Raw genomic sequence first — 16831 nt, 5'->3', positions numbered from 1 at the left:
AAATATCAGAGGATTCATGCAAAGATGTACTGCGCTGGTCAATTTGATCACCTTCAATAGGTGATTGTATATTTTTTGTGTATAATTGTTCACAGTCTGAAGAAATATTTGCTGATACATGGACTTTTGATTCAATATCTGAAGTATTTGCCTTAGAATTTCCTTTAAGGTACTTATAAATATTCATGTGCTTTTTAGTTTCTTCAAGAACTTTTTCTTTTTCAGCTTTTCTTTTCCGATTTTCTGAACCAGAAAGCTTTTTTTTAATCATTTCCTTCTCTTCTGGCATGATTTAATAATTTGACAAATTATTGCTTGGACACTGCTCTATGTCGCGACCACAATATTCGATCTATAACAAATAAAGAAATTCACCTATCAGTAGACGTAACTAGAAAAAAACCTGAACTGAAAGATAAAAATGTTTTTCGCACTTACCAGAAAATTAAAATGTTGACACAGTCACGACACTCGTTTCACTCACAATTATTCAGCCACGAAAACATGACCGCTGCCTCCGACTCTTACTGACAATTACTGACATGCGGGTGCAAATCGTAGCGCTGCTAACATATGCAGTCTAACAAACATTGTGTGGCGCTGTATTATTTCAGTACGTTAGGGGAGAATTCTCTATGAATGAAGTGCACGCATTGCATGATCTATTAATTAATGTACATGAGTCATTAAGTCACAATATTCGATATAAATACATTCGTATTAATTAAATCATAATGTAATGTATATTTCACAGTCTGTATTTTCTTTTATTTGGAGCGACCGGTAGTTTCTGTTGTGAACGAGAGATGGTGCGGCTGTATGGGCTCTTCCTTGTTGCAGTTCTTGAAACAAATAAGAGAGGCGCTTTGGTAGAGCCCGTGCTAGCCCGCGTCAAACATGGATGGTTGCAGACAATACGAAGACTGCATTCAGCATGATTTCTCTTCTGCTACCCCGAATTCATCGCGCATTCGTGAGATTAGTGACGTATGTTGAATGAGACTGAATAATATTTTAGTTTCGCGAAATGGGTGAATGTAAATTATAATTTTTTTTTTTTTACATGCGTTTAGTACGTGGCGCCCCTTGGGCCCCGGCACCCTGGGCGACTGCCCGGGTCGCCCCACCCTAAAGCCGGCGCTGCCTTAGCAGTTAAGTCCCATAAGATTTCACACACACTTGAACATTTTGAACATTTAGACCCACAGCCGATAAACCAACCTTAGCTGGCCACGGCGCTGGAGCGGGCATGACTCCGCTTTCCTTTCCATACCTTCCAGAGCCTAAGTAAAACTTTTCCAGCACGACTCGTAGTGACCCACGCTGCATTCTTTTGACAGCTGATCGCATTATTGTGACTGCACGGTGTAGAGGAAGACCTCGTAATACCTGGAAATTAACTTTTGGTAAAGACCTTCAATGCAAGAACATGAACTGGGAGAAAGCTGGAAACTTGACAACTGATAGAGTTGGCTGAAGAAAAATCGTTGCCCGTTATGTTGCCTAAAATTGGAGGAACTATGCCTAAATCTAATTAACGGAAACTTCTCGCAGTTGGTTTCTAGACGTAATTGAATATAAACGTCTGCCACAATAGCCGAAGTATGATATTGCGTATCGATTTATGGTGGTCTTTGTTGTTATGTGATTCACATGAGTGCTAAATGTATTTCGAATCCTAATAACGTGTAGTTCTTATGGCTCAGTGAGGTTTGTACACTCACTATAAAAAATGTTTACTGTGCTTCAAATCAGTGATAGATTTCCGGGATTCAACAAAGATACTTTCATTGTAAAAAGTAGTTGATTTTGACAAAAGAAGAACGAAATAAATATCGTTGATCCCGTTCTTGCAGGAAAAGGAAATCTGAATTTGGCAATAAGAATGAACATGGTCTTTGAAAAGAAAGCAGGTGGAGTTTCTTTATTTGAGAATTATCTTAACTGCATTATAAAAATACACTCCTGGAAATTGAAATAACAACACCGTGAATTCCTTGTCCCAGGAAGGGGAAACTTTATTGACACATTCCTGGGGTCAGATACATCACATGATCACACTGACAGAACCACAGGCACATCGACACAGGCAACAGAGCATGCACAATGTCGGCACTACATCACATGATCACACTGACAGAACCACAGGCACATCGACACAGGCAACAGAGCATGCACAATGTCGGCACTAGTACAGTGTATATCCACCTTTCGCAGCAATGCAGGCTGCTATTCTCCCATGGAGACGATCGTAGAGATGCTGGATGTAGTCCTGTGGAACGGCTTGCCATGCCATTTCCACCTGGCGCCTCAGTTGGACCAGCGTTCGTGCTGGACGTGCAGACCGCGTGAGACGACGCTTCATCCAGTCCCAAACATGCTCAATGGGGGACAGATCCGGAGATCTTGCTGGCCAGGGTAGTTGACTTACACCTTCTAGAGCACGTTGGGTGGCACGGGATACATGCGGACGTGCATTGTCCTGTTGGAACAGCAAGTTCCCTTGCCGGTCTAGGAATGGTAGAACGATGGGTTCGATGACGGTTTGGATGTACCGTGCACTATTCAGTGTCCCCTCGACGATCACCAGTGGTGTACGGCCAGTGTAGGAGATCGCTCCCCACACCATGAAGCCGGCTGTTGGCCCTGTGTGCCTCGGTCGTATGCAGTCCTGATTGTGGCGCTCACCTGCACGGCGCCAAACACGCATACGACCATCATTGGCACCAAGGCAGAAGCGACTCTCATCGCTGAAGACGACACGTCTCCATTCGTCCCTCCATTCACGCCTGTCGCGACACCACTGGAGGCGGGCTGCACGATGTTGGGGCGTGAGCGGAAGACGGCCTAACGGTGTGCGGGACCGTAGCCCAGCTTCATGGAGACGGTTGCGAATGGTCCTCGCCGATACCCCAGGAGCAACAGTGTCCCTAATTTGCTGGGAAGTGGCGGTGCGGTCCCCTACGGCACTGCGTAGGATCCTACGGTCTTGGCGTGCATCCGTGCGTCGCTGCGGTCCGGTCCCAGGTCGACGGGCACGTGCACCTTCCGCCGACCACTGGCGACAACATCGATGTACTGTGGAGACCTCACGCCCCACGTGTTGAGCAATTCGGCGGTACGTCCACCCGGCCTCCCGCATGCCCACTATACGCCCTCGCTCAAAGTCCGTCAACTGCACATACGGTTCACGTCCACGCTGTCGCGGCATGCTACCAGTGTTAAAGACTGCGATGGAGCTCCGTATGCCACGGCAAACTGGCTGACACTGACGGCGGCGGTGCACAAATGCTGCGCAGCTAGCGCCATTCGACGGCCAACACCGCGGTTCCTGGTGTGTCCGCTGTGCCGTGCGTGTGATCATTGCTTGTACAGTCCTCTCGCAGTGTCCGGAGCAAGTATGGTGGGTCTGACACACCGGTGTCAATGTGTTCTTTTTTCCATTTCCAGGAGTGTATGGTGTGATCTGGTGACCTAAATAAATACTGTCTCTGCATCAAAATCATTTCGTTCTAGCCATATGTAATTGAACATAGGAATCATATACAGTTAAGTTAGCTTTCGGCCAACATGGCCTTTGTAAAAAATAACATACACACGCAAACGTGAGTGTGTGTGTATGTTGTCGGTTTTAGACAAAGGCCTTGTTGGTCGAAAGCTAACTTTCTGACAGTCTTTTTGTTGTGCTTTTCTGCGACTCAGCATCTCCGCTATATGGTGAGTGGCCACTGTCCTTTTCATAATATTGTAAAAATAAGCTAGATTTAAATATCAACTATTTGTAAAAACAGTACAAAGATCCTTTGAAAATGAGTTCAAACATAAATTTTTTGAAGTTCTATTAAAAAATTGCAGTATCAGGCGAATTTTGTTGAAGTGAACTGTAGGATTAGGAAAGAAAGAAAAGCAAAAAACAGCATTAATGACATTTTAAGAAATATCGAAGGCTGTGGAAAACAATGTGAAGGAAAGCTTGAAAGAAAGGATTTGGAAGGTCATGCTGCAAATGACAAACGCACCAGATACAATAACAAATGGAAACATGTTGCCGAATAACACAGGTCACAGAATCGTATAAGCCTGGCACTTGAAAAGGAAAGAAAACGAAGAGTTTCTTCGTAAGAAAATTATTGTCACTGGTATACAAAATTGCTCTAGTTCTCAAGTAATATGGCGAGTTTCATAAATACGAACAACTCCCATTTGACTGTACAAAAGCTTGTGTTCCACAATCTAGATTTCGGCCTCAGGACATTATTAAGTATTATAACTGCAACACACTAAACTACAATAAAATCAAAAGTATCAACAAAACAGCAAAGTAAACTGTTGAATTAAGGTATGAGCTGCATGAGTTGTTTTCTTACTTATATATTAAAAATCATTAGACTTGAGTAGAAAACAAGTCATCGTAATAATATGTACATTCGGTTACGTAACCAGTTTTGTCAAAAATACATGCGGAAATATTTGTGTAATAAGCTAATTTACTAGCGTTTAGCATGACTTCCTCACTTGATATGATTGAGGAATAAAATAATGACTAAATCACATGTTTGAAACGTTGCTGCAGAGTGTACCACGCCTCAACGTGGTCATAAGCGTCTTAAGCCAGCTCCTCCTTCGTCCACACACAGGACACACACACTCTGTCCATCATACTACTACTAACTTGAGAATTAAACTTGGAAAACAAACAGAGAAGTTAAATATGAGACTCGTTACTCTCCCTGTGCTTAACCAACGGACGCTGGCTGGTGACTGAATAGTGGTCAACGACTTGACTTACTGGCTGTATTCATCGGTGGCTGCCCCTCCAAAACAAACAAATAAATTAAAATGTTAAAACGAAATGAATACCCTTAGCTGCATACAGGCGTTGACATAAGTCAAGGGGACAGCTGAAAATGTCGGGACTCGAATCCGGGATCTCCTGCTTACATGGCAGACGCTCTGTCCATCTGAGTCACCCAGTACACAGTGGATAGTGCGACTGCAGAGACATATCTCTGGCACGCCTCCCGTGAGTCCTACATTCTCAACTTGTTGTACCGCTCTATATTCATAGTGCCCCTGCCGATTATACGAATTACTCGCGGCGTTACTGCCGATCCCCGTAAGAGTTCGGGCACTGTTTGTGTATCCGCACAGAAGAAGATGGTCAATGGCCGGTGAGCCTTAACTATATATCTATGAAGATGGTATCAGTTCTTTCGGACATGTCCGAAAGAACAGATACCATCTTCGTATAAAATGAAATAAATGACTGCTACCCTACAGAACGCACGAATGTTCACATCTCTGTTACTATACCTCTCAAATACAAAAACACACAATGAATTTAAGAGTTAAGCTCTGCAAGCGCACATAAATACACAAAGATTTTAAGAACTAGACAGAGAACACAAATAGAAAAGCTAAATATGCTACTAGCTGTTCTCCTGGCGCTTCATCAATGAAGGCTGGTGGTTGACTATCGCAGTCCCCAGTAATGTAGCCACCATCAGTTGCGGACAAGAGAGAGCGCCTTTAACGCATCGCACAGTTAGTAGAGCAGGTTAACTTGCTGCTCCATGTTCTCCATGAGTACGATATCGCGCTCCATAGCTACGAATCCTCCATGCAAATGTTTCGGATGTGATACAATACCTCGAAGGCACTGCACAGCTAGTAGCGCAGGTTTGCTTGCGGCACCACATGCTCCATCAATACGATCTCGCATTACATGTCCATGCATCTGCCATGCACCTGTCATGGATGAGAAATATCTCGAAAGCACCACACAGGTAGTAGTGCAAGATTACTTACAACACCACGTACTTCATATACACCGAAGAGCCAAAAAAACTGGTACAAGTGCCCCCGCCGGCACGCAAAAGTGCCGCAACATGACGTGGCATTGACTAATGTCCGAATTAGTGCTGGAAGGAATGGACGCCATGAATCCTGCAGGGTTATCCATAAATCCGTAAGAGTACGAGGGGGTGGAAACCTCTTCTGAACAGCACGTTCCAAGGCATCCCAGATATGCTCAATAATGTTCATGTCTGGGGCGTTTGGTGGACAGTGCGTGTTTATACTCACAAGAGTGTTCCTGGAGCCACTCTGTAACAATTGTGGACGGGTGTGGTGTCGCATTGTTCTGCTGGAATTGGTCAAGTTCGTCGGATGCACAATGACATAAATGGACGCAGGTGATCAGACAGTATGATTACGCACGTGTCACCCATCAGAGTCGTATCTAGACGTATCACGGGCTCTATATCACTCCAACAGCACACGCCCCAGAGCATTACACAGCCTCCACCAGAACAGTCCTCTACTGACATTCAGCGCCCATGGATTCATGAGGTTGTCTCCATACCCATACACGTCCATCTGCCCGATACAACTTCAAATGAGACTCGTCCGACCAGGCAACGTGTTTACAGCCATCAACAGTCCAATGTCGCTGTTGACGGGCCCAAGCGAGGCATAAACCGTTGTGTCATGCAGTCATCAAGGGTATACGAGTTGGCCTTAGGCTCCGAAAGCCCATAACGACGACGTTTCGTTGAATGGTTCCAAAGCTGACACTTGTTGATGGCCCGCCATTTAAATCTCCAGCAATTTGCGGAAGGGTTCACCTCTGTCAAGTTGAACCATTCTCCTCAGTCATCGTTGATCCCGTTCTTGCAGGATCTTTTTCCCGGGCGCAGCCATGTCGGAGATCTGATGTTTTACCGGACTGCTGATATTCGGTACACCCATGAAATGATCGCCCGGGAAAATCCCCACCTCATCGGTACCTCGGCGATGCTGTGTCGCATCACTCGTGCGCCGTCTATAACACTACGTTCAAACATATTTCAATCTAGATAACCTGCCATTGTAGCAGCAGTAACCGATCTAACATCTACGCCAGATACTTGTTGTCTTATATAGGCGTTGCCGACCACAGCGCCATATTCTACCTATTTGCATAACCCTGTATTTGAATACGCATGCCTATACCAGTTTCTTTGGCGCTTCAGCCACCATGTATCTATTGTGATAATAAGATATCTGGAAGGCACCACATAGCTAGTAACGCAGGTTTATGTGCAACTCTATGTACTCCACGAAAATGATGTCAGTCTCCATGGCCACACAGTCACCACGTATCTGTTGCGGACGTGAGGTAATATCTAAAAGACTCCGGATAGTTGGCAGCACAGGCTTACTTGCAGCTCCATGTGTTCCATGAATATAATCTCACACTCCATGGCCATGCACCCACCATGTCCCTGTTACGGATGGGAGATAATATCTCGAAGGCACTATGCAGCTAGTAATGTAGGTTTACTTATGGCTCAATATGTTTCATAAATGTGAGCTCGCGCCCTGTGGGTACTCAGCCACCGCCTCCCTGTTGTGGACACGAGATAATATCTGGAAGGCACCACACAGCTAGAAACACAGATTTACTTGCAGCACCACGTTCTGCATTAATATGATTTCGATCTCCACGGCCATGCAGCTGTCACATACCTGCAGCGGACGTGAGGTATATCTCGAGGGCGCCCCGCAGGGAGTAGCGCAGATTCACTTGCAACTCCACGTGCTCCAGGAAATTGACTTCGCGCTCCGTGCCCACACACCCGTCCGTGTGGAAGTGCGCCACTGTCAGAACGCCTTGCCTTATCGACGTGTTGTCCCTTTAAACAGACGTACAGCAGTCAGTAGGTGAACCGGCCCTATTAAAGGGAATATGACAACAAACCTCTCTGTCATGGATGAAGTGCAAAGAGCACAAGGTTATCTACAGCTCGTTCACAAATCAGACTACAGTTCTGAGAGTTGAAAGAAGTGAAAGGGAGACAGTAAGCTAGAAAGGAGTGAGATACTCACCATTGTAGTCCTGCTGTGCATTCTGCGAGCAGTAAACTAAGAAGAAACTAAAGTTTATAGGGAAGAAATAAAATATTTTAATATTCCGCTAGAGTCAGATTTTGCAAAACATGAATGGTCACGGGGCATCTCTGAGGTGCATTTGTTGTTTCTGCTACAATAAGAACTAAACCTTAATCGAAGGTTCTGTTGGAATAAAACCGTATGGTTAAGAGTATCAAATTTCATTATTCTTTGTATCGTAAATTAACAACGTAGTTCAGTATGCAGCGAACATCAGTTGGCAAAAGCAAGTAATTATACGACGCGGCTGAATCCACAATAAGTTTTGACGAATCACCTTCATAAAAACAAGTGAATTTCGTCGTCTTAATGATAGTACATTCACCCCGAATGTCATTTTCTTCTCACACACGTGTTTGTGTATTGAAGTGCGGTGATGGAGACAGAGATAAGCACCACAAGAATTACACTTGTATCTATTCATTCGACGTTTCGTATCCTTCTGACATAGTGTACATACCTCCTACGCCTTGGTCCCACTTATTTTTCTTTTCACTAGTGTCTGTTTCCCGCCTCCCACGTATATTCGTAGAGTTTCACAATGTCAAGATGATATAGATAAGGGAAACCGTTGATTTGACATTCTCTTTTGCAAATGCTTCTGAAACAGTTCTCTTGGAGTTTGAGAAGAACTGCGACGTCTCATTGTATTATGGCGACCACACTCATCAAGGTTTTCACCGAGATGAACATCTGACCATGATTTTATGTGTGATTTTACGAAGACTTAGTCGCAATACTTTTCGACTGCACAACTACATAGCATTTTTTGGGGATCTTCCTCACTAAAAAAAGTTTGTTAATAACTTAGAACAGTTATTTACGCTTTTAAAATAACTTCTAATGGTGTGTGTTGTGAGAAGCAATTGAGAAATCAAAAATGTATCAAGTGTTTTGTAAGACGGTGCAGGGATACGGCTAAATTTAAACAGTGCCTTTGATCTGAACCGAACGAACCCATTCGATATGCACATCGCCACCCTCTGATTCACATGTCGTCGTCGTCGGCTGCTGCTCGATTCTGAGTTTGCATACCTTCTTCCTGATGGAATGAGCGTGTCATCAACTCATGGATGTGTTTTAGATGGCTGAACAGGCAAATTCTGGCATTAAACATGCGTTCACACAAAGCCCTGTGAATGACTGGAGGACGGTGAGGTCGTAATTGATGGAGCTTTCTCGCTTGTCGCTTGGCCTCTTCGTGTCTGTGACTCTTTCCTTCAAACACATTGACAGCGGTGGATGTCGTTTTCTCCACAGTGAGCGGTCCACAGCACATTCTTCTTATGCATATATATTTATACCAGTCTTCTTTATAACGTGTTTTAGTTGCTCCTTAAAACTTAAGAGGGTCTCTATGAGGACTACTGCTAGAGAAGAGTTCACCATAAAGGAAATCCCTGTATCACTCATGCGATGAACACGTCCTAAGCATCTCACTTGCCTCAGTGATGTTCAAATACACTTTCTCAAATACTGGAGTGTTGTTCACATGGTCCTGTCATTTAATGTTAAAGATGTATCTCACTTTTTGTTGGTGGAAGCGCTCTAGAATTCTGATATTGTCGCGACAGAGTATCAAAGCTTCACAGTCATGCAGGGGCGTGGAAATGACAACAGCTCTGTACACCATTAGTTTGATATGCAGCTTTAGGTTTTTATTCATAATGACTCTGCGCATTATCCGTCCTAAGGCTGCAGGAACACCTCCAATCCTTTTATCAACATTCTGTTCGCAGGTACACCGTTTAGACGAGACGCTTCAAAGATATGGAAAGTAATCAACCTGCTCCAGTGCCGTGTCTAAGACGGAGAGGAGAATTAATCCTGGAACAGATACCTTTGTTTTTTTCCCCATTGATGGCGAGAACAAGACCTAGATCTCAAGCAGTTTAAGGCAGCTGCATGTTGTAACTCTTCCTATGTACGAGTGGGAGATGCAGTGTCATTGGCATACAGTAGTGGCTTCACCCGTGTAATCCGAGTAAGTCTTTGTGGTCGAAGTCTTGCGAAACTGAAAAGATCTCCATCAAAAAGAAACTTAATCTCTGTGCTTGGTCATTTGCAGATGATTTACACTGCATGACAATCACTTACAGTGCAAAGAACGTTGGAGTAAGCACACAGCCATGTTTGAAACCCTGAGTGATCAAGAACGGCCGCCTTTGGTGGCCGAGCGGTTCTAGGCGCTACAGTCGGGAACCGCGCGACCACTAGGGTCGCAGGTTCGAATCCTGCCTCGGGCATGGATGTGTGTGATGTCTTTAGGTTAGTTACGTTTAAGTAGTTCTAAGTTCTAGGGCACTGATGACCCCAGAAGTTAAGTCCCATAGTGCTCAAAGCCATTTGAACCATTTGATTAGGAACGAATCAGATGCAGAGTTACAGGACATCCAGCGTGTCTTAGTACCTTCACATGGCAGATCTAAGTACTGAATCAAAGGCTTTTTCCAGGCCATAGAAAACTACTTGTAGAGGCTCCCGTTGTTCTTTAAATTTTGCCTGGAATTGTCTAGCACAAAAACATTGAGATTCAAGTAGTAACCTCTCTGAAACAAATTTGGAGCCGATTTAATAGATATCAAGCGAGTATTTCACCTTGCATTTGACAATAGTGATGTACCACGTTAGTTCCAAATTGCACTACAGTCTCTTTCATTGAATGTAGTGAGCATATTAGCAGTCTTCAAGATAGTGATGATTGTAGCAGCCGTGATTCTATGTTTATCTTTTGGTGATGCCACTTTGGGTCCATTACATTAGTACATTTTTTTTAAAAAACAGATCTGAAGAAGGTCATTATTGACCGAAACCGGTATTCTATGGAGCCAATATTATGTGATCATAAAGAAATTTATTCTACTATAGTCAATATTTTGTGATCATTAAGAAATTTATTCTACTATTCAGTCATCTGGTACTTCTCGAGTTTCCCAGATTAAGAGGATGACAGTAAGAAATCTTGTCTCCAACGGTATACCTTCAATTGCATCATATCTCCTTTATGCCTGTGTATTCGAAGGTCACGGGCATCAGATAGTCTCCGCTGTTCATCAGCTTTTTTTTCCATCCCTTCTGGTAAATTTCCCTGGTTTCTACCTGAAATTTTCCTTTAAGTGAGATTCAGAGGGACATAATTCTTTCACTGACATCAGATGGAGTTCCATGAAATGTGACTTATTCACACTGGAAGATGGACCACTGAAAAAGGATAGGTGGATTTCTCAATTGGCATAATTTCGTGATTATTTTCATCAATCCAACCATGGTTTTTTTTCACAAAACCAACTGTTTCTTTATCTGAGTCACTACTGACCACCTGCAGTATGGCTCACTTCTGATGTTCATTATTAGTGCAGAATGAGTGAGTAACCAGCTTATTTGAGATTGCGTTTCTTTAATCTGTAGCAATGCATTTTTTTTTTAAGTTTAGAAGTGTGGAACTTTCGTCTGAGAAGGATGTGGATGGATCTTTTTGGTTTGCGACAGACTGAGCTCCTCAACCGGCAGAAAAGGACTTCTGATCTGTCCAGCAGTCATCGGCGTTTTTTGCTGTCCTGGTGACAAGGATATCCTCTTTATCATAGTGCCTCGTGATATAGTATAGGTTATGCCAGCGCTACGACCGAGGATGTATCTGGCACTTTGTTGATGGTTGTGCTTAACTGGTTGTAGAAATGATATTTAGTGTCTGCATCAGCCTCCAAGGTGAAAGCATATGCATAGATTAGAGTCATAAATTTACGTCAGACAATTGGATTGGAAGTTATGTAATTCTTTCGCTGACAGCAGATGGGGTTAGCTGATGACCATTCACGAATGTGGTCTTCACAGCGGATCCAACACCGTGAATCTGGCGTTCTCTCTCATCTTTTCTCTTCCAGAAAATCGTATGATCTGAACGGAATTCTGCAATTTTATCTTCGCTGGGAAATCTAGTTTCACTTAAGGTGGCAGTACCAATGTTTATTCGAACAGGCTTATCGGTGACACGTGCTGTTCATCTCTCACGCCTGTTATTGTCTTCCAGATTAAGTAATGTTTGAACATGTAACGTCCATTAGAAAATTATGAACGACTGTGCTGGTAAACTTCTACGTTATTAGATTTTCAAACAGCTGAGAAAAACTGAACGCAATCAGACATTTCTCTCTTTCCTTATTCTGATCATCATTAAACTGGCATACAATATATTTTTAGTGCAACGCAATCTTACTTTCAATAATTCCTACAAAATAACGGCCCCGACTAACAGTAACCTATACCTTTCATTAATCGCGTACCACACAAAAATCTTCGTTACTCGAACTACTGCAATACAGCGAGCGCCAATACTGCCAGCTAAGTAAAAGATTCTAACTACTGAAGGCACTAACTACTGATAGGCACAGTTAGCAAATGAAAGATTTTGATAGAGAACAAACAATGTATTTACCTTAATAGTGTTCAAAAGTCATCAATTCATGACATACATCTTTACTAATTTCCTTTTTCTGGCGGACACACGTCCAGATCGTCCGTTTGTAGTATCCTCTCAAAACTCTGGCATCTCTCTCTCCACATCCACCACTCCTGGCGGCTCACATCCAACTGCCTAACACTACACAAGCGAATATTCCAACAATGAGTCCTACCAGCTTTGTGTGAACGCATGTTTAATGCCAGAATTTGCCTGTTCAGCCATCTAAAACACATCCATGAGTTGATGAGACGCTCACTCCATGCAGGAAGAAGATTTGCATACTCAGAATCGAGCAGTAGCCGACGACGACGACATGTGAATCAGAGGGTGGCGATGTGCATGTCGAATGGGTTCGTTCGATTCAGATCAAAGGCACTGTTTAAATTTAGCCGTATCCCAGCACCGTCTTGCAAAACACTTGATACATTTTTGATTTCTCAGTTGCTTCTCACAACACACACCATTAGAAGTTATTTTAAAAGCGTAAATAACTGTTCTAAGATATTAACGAACTTTTTTTAGTGAGGAAGATCCCCAAAAAAATGCTATGTAGTTGTGCAGTCGAGAAGTATTGCGACTAAATCTTCGTAAAATCACACCTAAAATCATGGTCAGATGTTCATCTCGGTGAAAACCTTGATGAGTGTGGTCGCCATAATACAATGAGACGTCGCAGTTCTTCTCGAACTCCAAGAGAACTGTTTCAGAAGCACTTGCAAAAGAGAATGTCAGATCAACGGTTTCCCTTATCTACTATATCATCTTGACATTGTGAAACTCTACGAATTTACGTGGGAGGCGGAAAACAGACACTAGTGAAACCAAAAATAAGTGGGACCAAGGTGTAGGAGGTATGTACACTAGGTCAGAAGGATACGAAATGTCGAATGAATAGATACAAGTGTAATTCTTGTGGTGCTTATCTCTGTCTCCATCACCGCACAATCACGTGTGTGAGAAGAAAATGACGTTCGGGGTGAATGTACGATGATTAAGACGACAAAATTCACTTGCACACAGCACAGTCAATGATTTTCATACAGACCGCTACGTGGCGTTTCCAACATAAAAACCTAAACAGCCTGCGTACAAATATTCCAGGATCCTATCACTACATTTTTTGTAAGCTTCGTTTGTCGACCGCACGAGAGCTGACCCGCTGTGTGCGCCCTCTCAGCAGGCTGAGAGTGTGACTACTGATGCTTAGCCCACATTTTCTGAGGCCTTCCTCGTCCAGGGTGGGCAGTGGCGGGTCCAAATCCAAATTCCTAAGTAGTCACGAGGTCTAATAAGGACGAGCCTCACATCTGCTGCGAACGTGCATGTACGAACTAGATGCTTCCAGTTTCACCCAAAAGCATGCCTCCACTACCATTATCCCATCACAGTTGGATTTCATCTGAAGGTGAGACAGCCGGCCGGAGTGGCCGTGCGGTTCTAGGCGCTACAGTCTGGAGCCGAGCGACCGCTGCGGTCGCAGGTTCGAATCCTGCCTCGGGCATGGATGTGTGTGATGTCCTTAGGCTAGTTAGGTTTAATTAGTTCTAGGCGACTGATGACCTCATAAGTTAAGTCGCATAGTGCTCAGAGCCATTTGAACCATTTGAACCATTTTGAAGGTGAGACAGTAGGGAAAAGTGCGACAAGCGAGATTTTGTCTAAGGTAGAAATCAGCTCGCAGAGAAGTAACCCACACATTATGGTCTCGGGACTATGGTCTGCGCTTCAAATGAAATGAGAAGTGCAAGTTCCAGTCTTGCGACTGCAATGAAATGACACAGACTCGAAATGCCATAAAGCTGCTCCTCCACAGCATTCTCTCTGGCTTGGCCTTATCCACCCGCACGACCGGTGAGTGGGTTCCTCCTCCGTCCATCTCGCCGTTGCTCCAAAAATACAAGGTTGTTTCATCCGCCAGCTCAGCCATTCCGATGGTGTTCGTCTCCGCCTTCACTGTCGTTGAAATCTTCATCGTACCCTAGCACGGGGCTCTCACAAGATACTACCACCCAGGTCAGGTGAACCAAGGTTTTCATTAACGATGTGTTGCTGCCCACCACCCTCCTTTCTCAACCAGGCTTTGGGCAGGATATGGTGGAGAATTAAATAAACTGCATGTACTAAACCGTGTGCAAAGTATACAGAAGAAGAAGTGTTGACCCAAAAAAGTAAGTCGAGGGTGTGGTTCTTGTTGAAGTGAACGGTGCTAACAGATGATCATACGTATATAAATATTGAAGTGAAAGAGCGGTTGCTGAAACCATTATCTATTACAAAATATTCCACAGTTGCCACGGGACGTGACAAAAAAATGTAGTAGTTCACTTAACCACACACTCGGGAGGAGTACAAATCGTAACTATAAATCTGTATAATTAAACAGTTGCCAGAAAGTGAGCAGCAAAGTCAACGGGGAAAAGAATATCATAGTCTGGTAACTTACTTACGAGATCACTCAAGCAAATTAACGTATGCTGTTTGGCTGATCTAATGTTATAATTTATAATCTTAGAGGCCAAGATCACTTGACGTGAAATAGTTTGTTTCACGACCAGTTTCGACAGTAACTAGCTGTGATCCTCAGATTCTCTGAGCTCCCAGAAATATAATTACACATCAGTCTCGTCAACATACTAAGAACATGCTCTAGACCTCAGCAACTGCGGACGGCATACGTCCTGAAAAAGCTGCCACAGCCCTCACATTGTATGAATCTTTTACCTCAGCCATGCTATCGATCGGTACCTACCGAGACATTTGTTCCGCCTCGTGTCCTACCTCAAGAGTTCTTTCACCTTCGAGTCCAGGCCAAGAGCATTTTACTTCTTTGCATCCCAACCAAGAGTAATGTTCCGCTCTGCGCCCCCACCAAGAGTAAAGTTAAAAGCGACATTCCGCTGAGTCCTCTGCAGAAACGTAGATAAACAACTTGAGACAACTTGTAACAAATGGTTCAAATAGCTCTGAGCACTATGGGACTTAACAAAAAAATGGTTCAAATGGCTCTGAGCACTATGGGACTTAACAGCTGTGGTCATCAGTCCCCTAGAACTTAGAACTACTTAAACCTAACTAACCTAAGGACATCACACACATCCATGCCCGAGGCAGGATTCGAACCTGCGACCGTAGCAGTCACACGATTCCGGACTGCGCGCCTAGAACCGCGAGACCACCGCGGCCGGCGGGACTTAACATCTGAGGTCATCAGTTCCCTAGACTTAGAACTACTTAAACCTAACTAACCTAAGAACATCACAAACATCCATGCCCGAGGCAGGATTCGAACCTGCGACCGTAGTAGTCGCGCGGTTCGGACTGAAGGGCTGAGAACCACTCGGCCACTGCGGCCAGCAACTTCTAACATTGTGAAGTAATTCCCACTCTCTTCTACGTGATATCCTTACCTCAATAGTCAGCCACCGGGCCACCTTTTACTGCTAGTACTCCGTTTAGACCGTTCTAATGGAAAGCAACTTTCAAAACGCATAATAAATGTGTTAAGGAAAACATATTTGTCATTTATGTTATCGGTATTATAAGCATTCTGCCACTCTTGCACCATAACGAAGTTTATAAAGTTTTCTATTGCCGCTGGATTAACTTTTTTACATAGTTTGTAATTATATATAACATTTGTCTGAGTACAAAAACCTTTTGCTTTACGGAGTAGCCACACTGTTTAAGGCACCATCTAACGGATTGCTCGGCCCCTCCCGCCGGAAGTTCGAGTCCTCCCTCGGGCATGGATGTCTCTGTTGTTCTTAGCATAAGTTAGTTTAAGTAGTGTGTAAGTCTAGGGACCGGTGACCTCAGCAGACCTCAACACACACACACACACACACACACACACACACACACACACACACGAAACCTTTTAGTGTTAAAATCTGTGCATCATGATCTGAAAGGCCACATACTCCAAATTTTCCGGTTGATTCTTAAAGTTAAATAAATAACGTACGTAACTGCGGACCATCCAGACCGATCATGGCTATAATTATGTATGAATTTGTGTGTGTACAGATGTTGACTCCGCTGTCGTGTTCGTATGTTTTTCGCATTTGAATGAAGCGTTATTTTACTCTGCTTTTGATTTTCATAATGAGGCTCGCTGCATTTGCACGCAAGCTTCACTGAACCTGCTGTCTTAGAGACTGCGTTTTTAACAGCCCTCTAAGTTCATCCAAGGCACTACCAACCGCAACTTTGTCTAGCACGGCAATATCAGTTTCTAACTTTTCTTCCGGAGATAATCGTTAATAAAATGTGGCAGCATCACTCAGAAATTGCCCATGAGTTTCTTCGCAGCCTGTAAATTTGCTGTCGCCAGCATTGAGTTCTTCAGCCGTTCCTATGCATACACCTACGCTATTTAAAAGTTCCTCTAAAAGTCTAATCAGCACCTCGCAATGACATAACCTTCACGAGTTCTCT

At 43.7% G+C, this 16831-nt stretch overlaps 1 protein-coding gene across 2 annotated transcripts in view; it reads right to left on the bottom strand.

Moving 5' to 3' along the window:
* The window catches only part of LOC126094600 (neuroendocrine convertase 1-like), a 484920-nt gene that overhangs the window by 44618 nt on the left and 423471 nt on the right, over positions 1-16831 (bottom strand). For both annotated transcript variants that reach the window (XM_049909072.1, XM_049909073.1), the window contains exon 11: positions 7510-7676. In XM_049909072.1, coding sequence (XP_049765029.1) covers positions 7510-7676 — 167 coding nt within the window. The remainder of the gene's footprint in view (positions 1-7509; positions 7677-16831) is intronic.

The sequence above is a fragment of the Schistocerca cancellata genome, chromosome 8 (assembly GCF_023864275.1).
Source record: "Schistocerca cancellata isolate TAMUIC-IGC-003103 chromosome 8, iqSchCanc2.1, whole genome shotgun sequence".
Lineage (NCBI taxonomy): Eukaryota > Metazoa > Arthropoda > Insecta > Orthoptera > Acrididae > Schistocerca > Schistocerca cancellata.
This window is presented reverse-complemented; position numbering and strand designations above follow the sequence as displayed.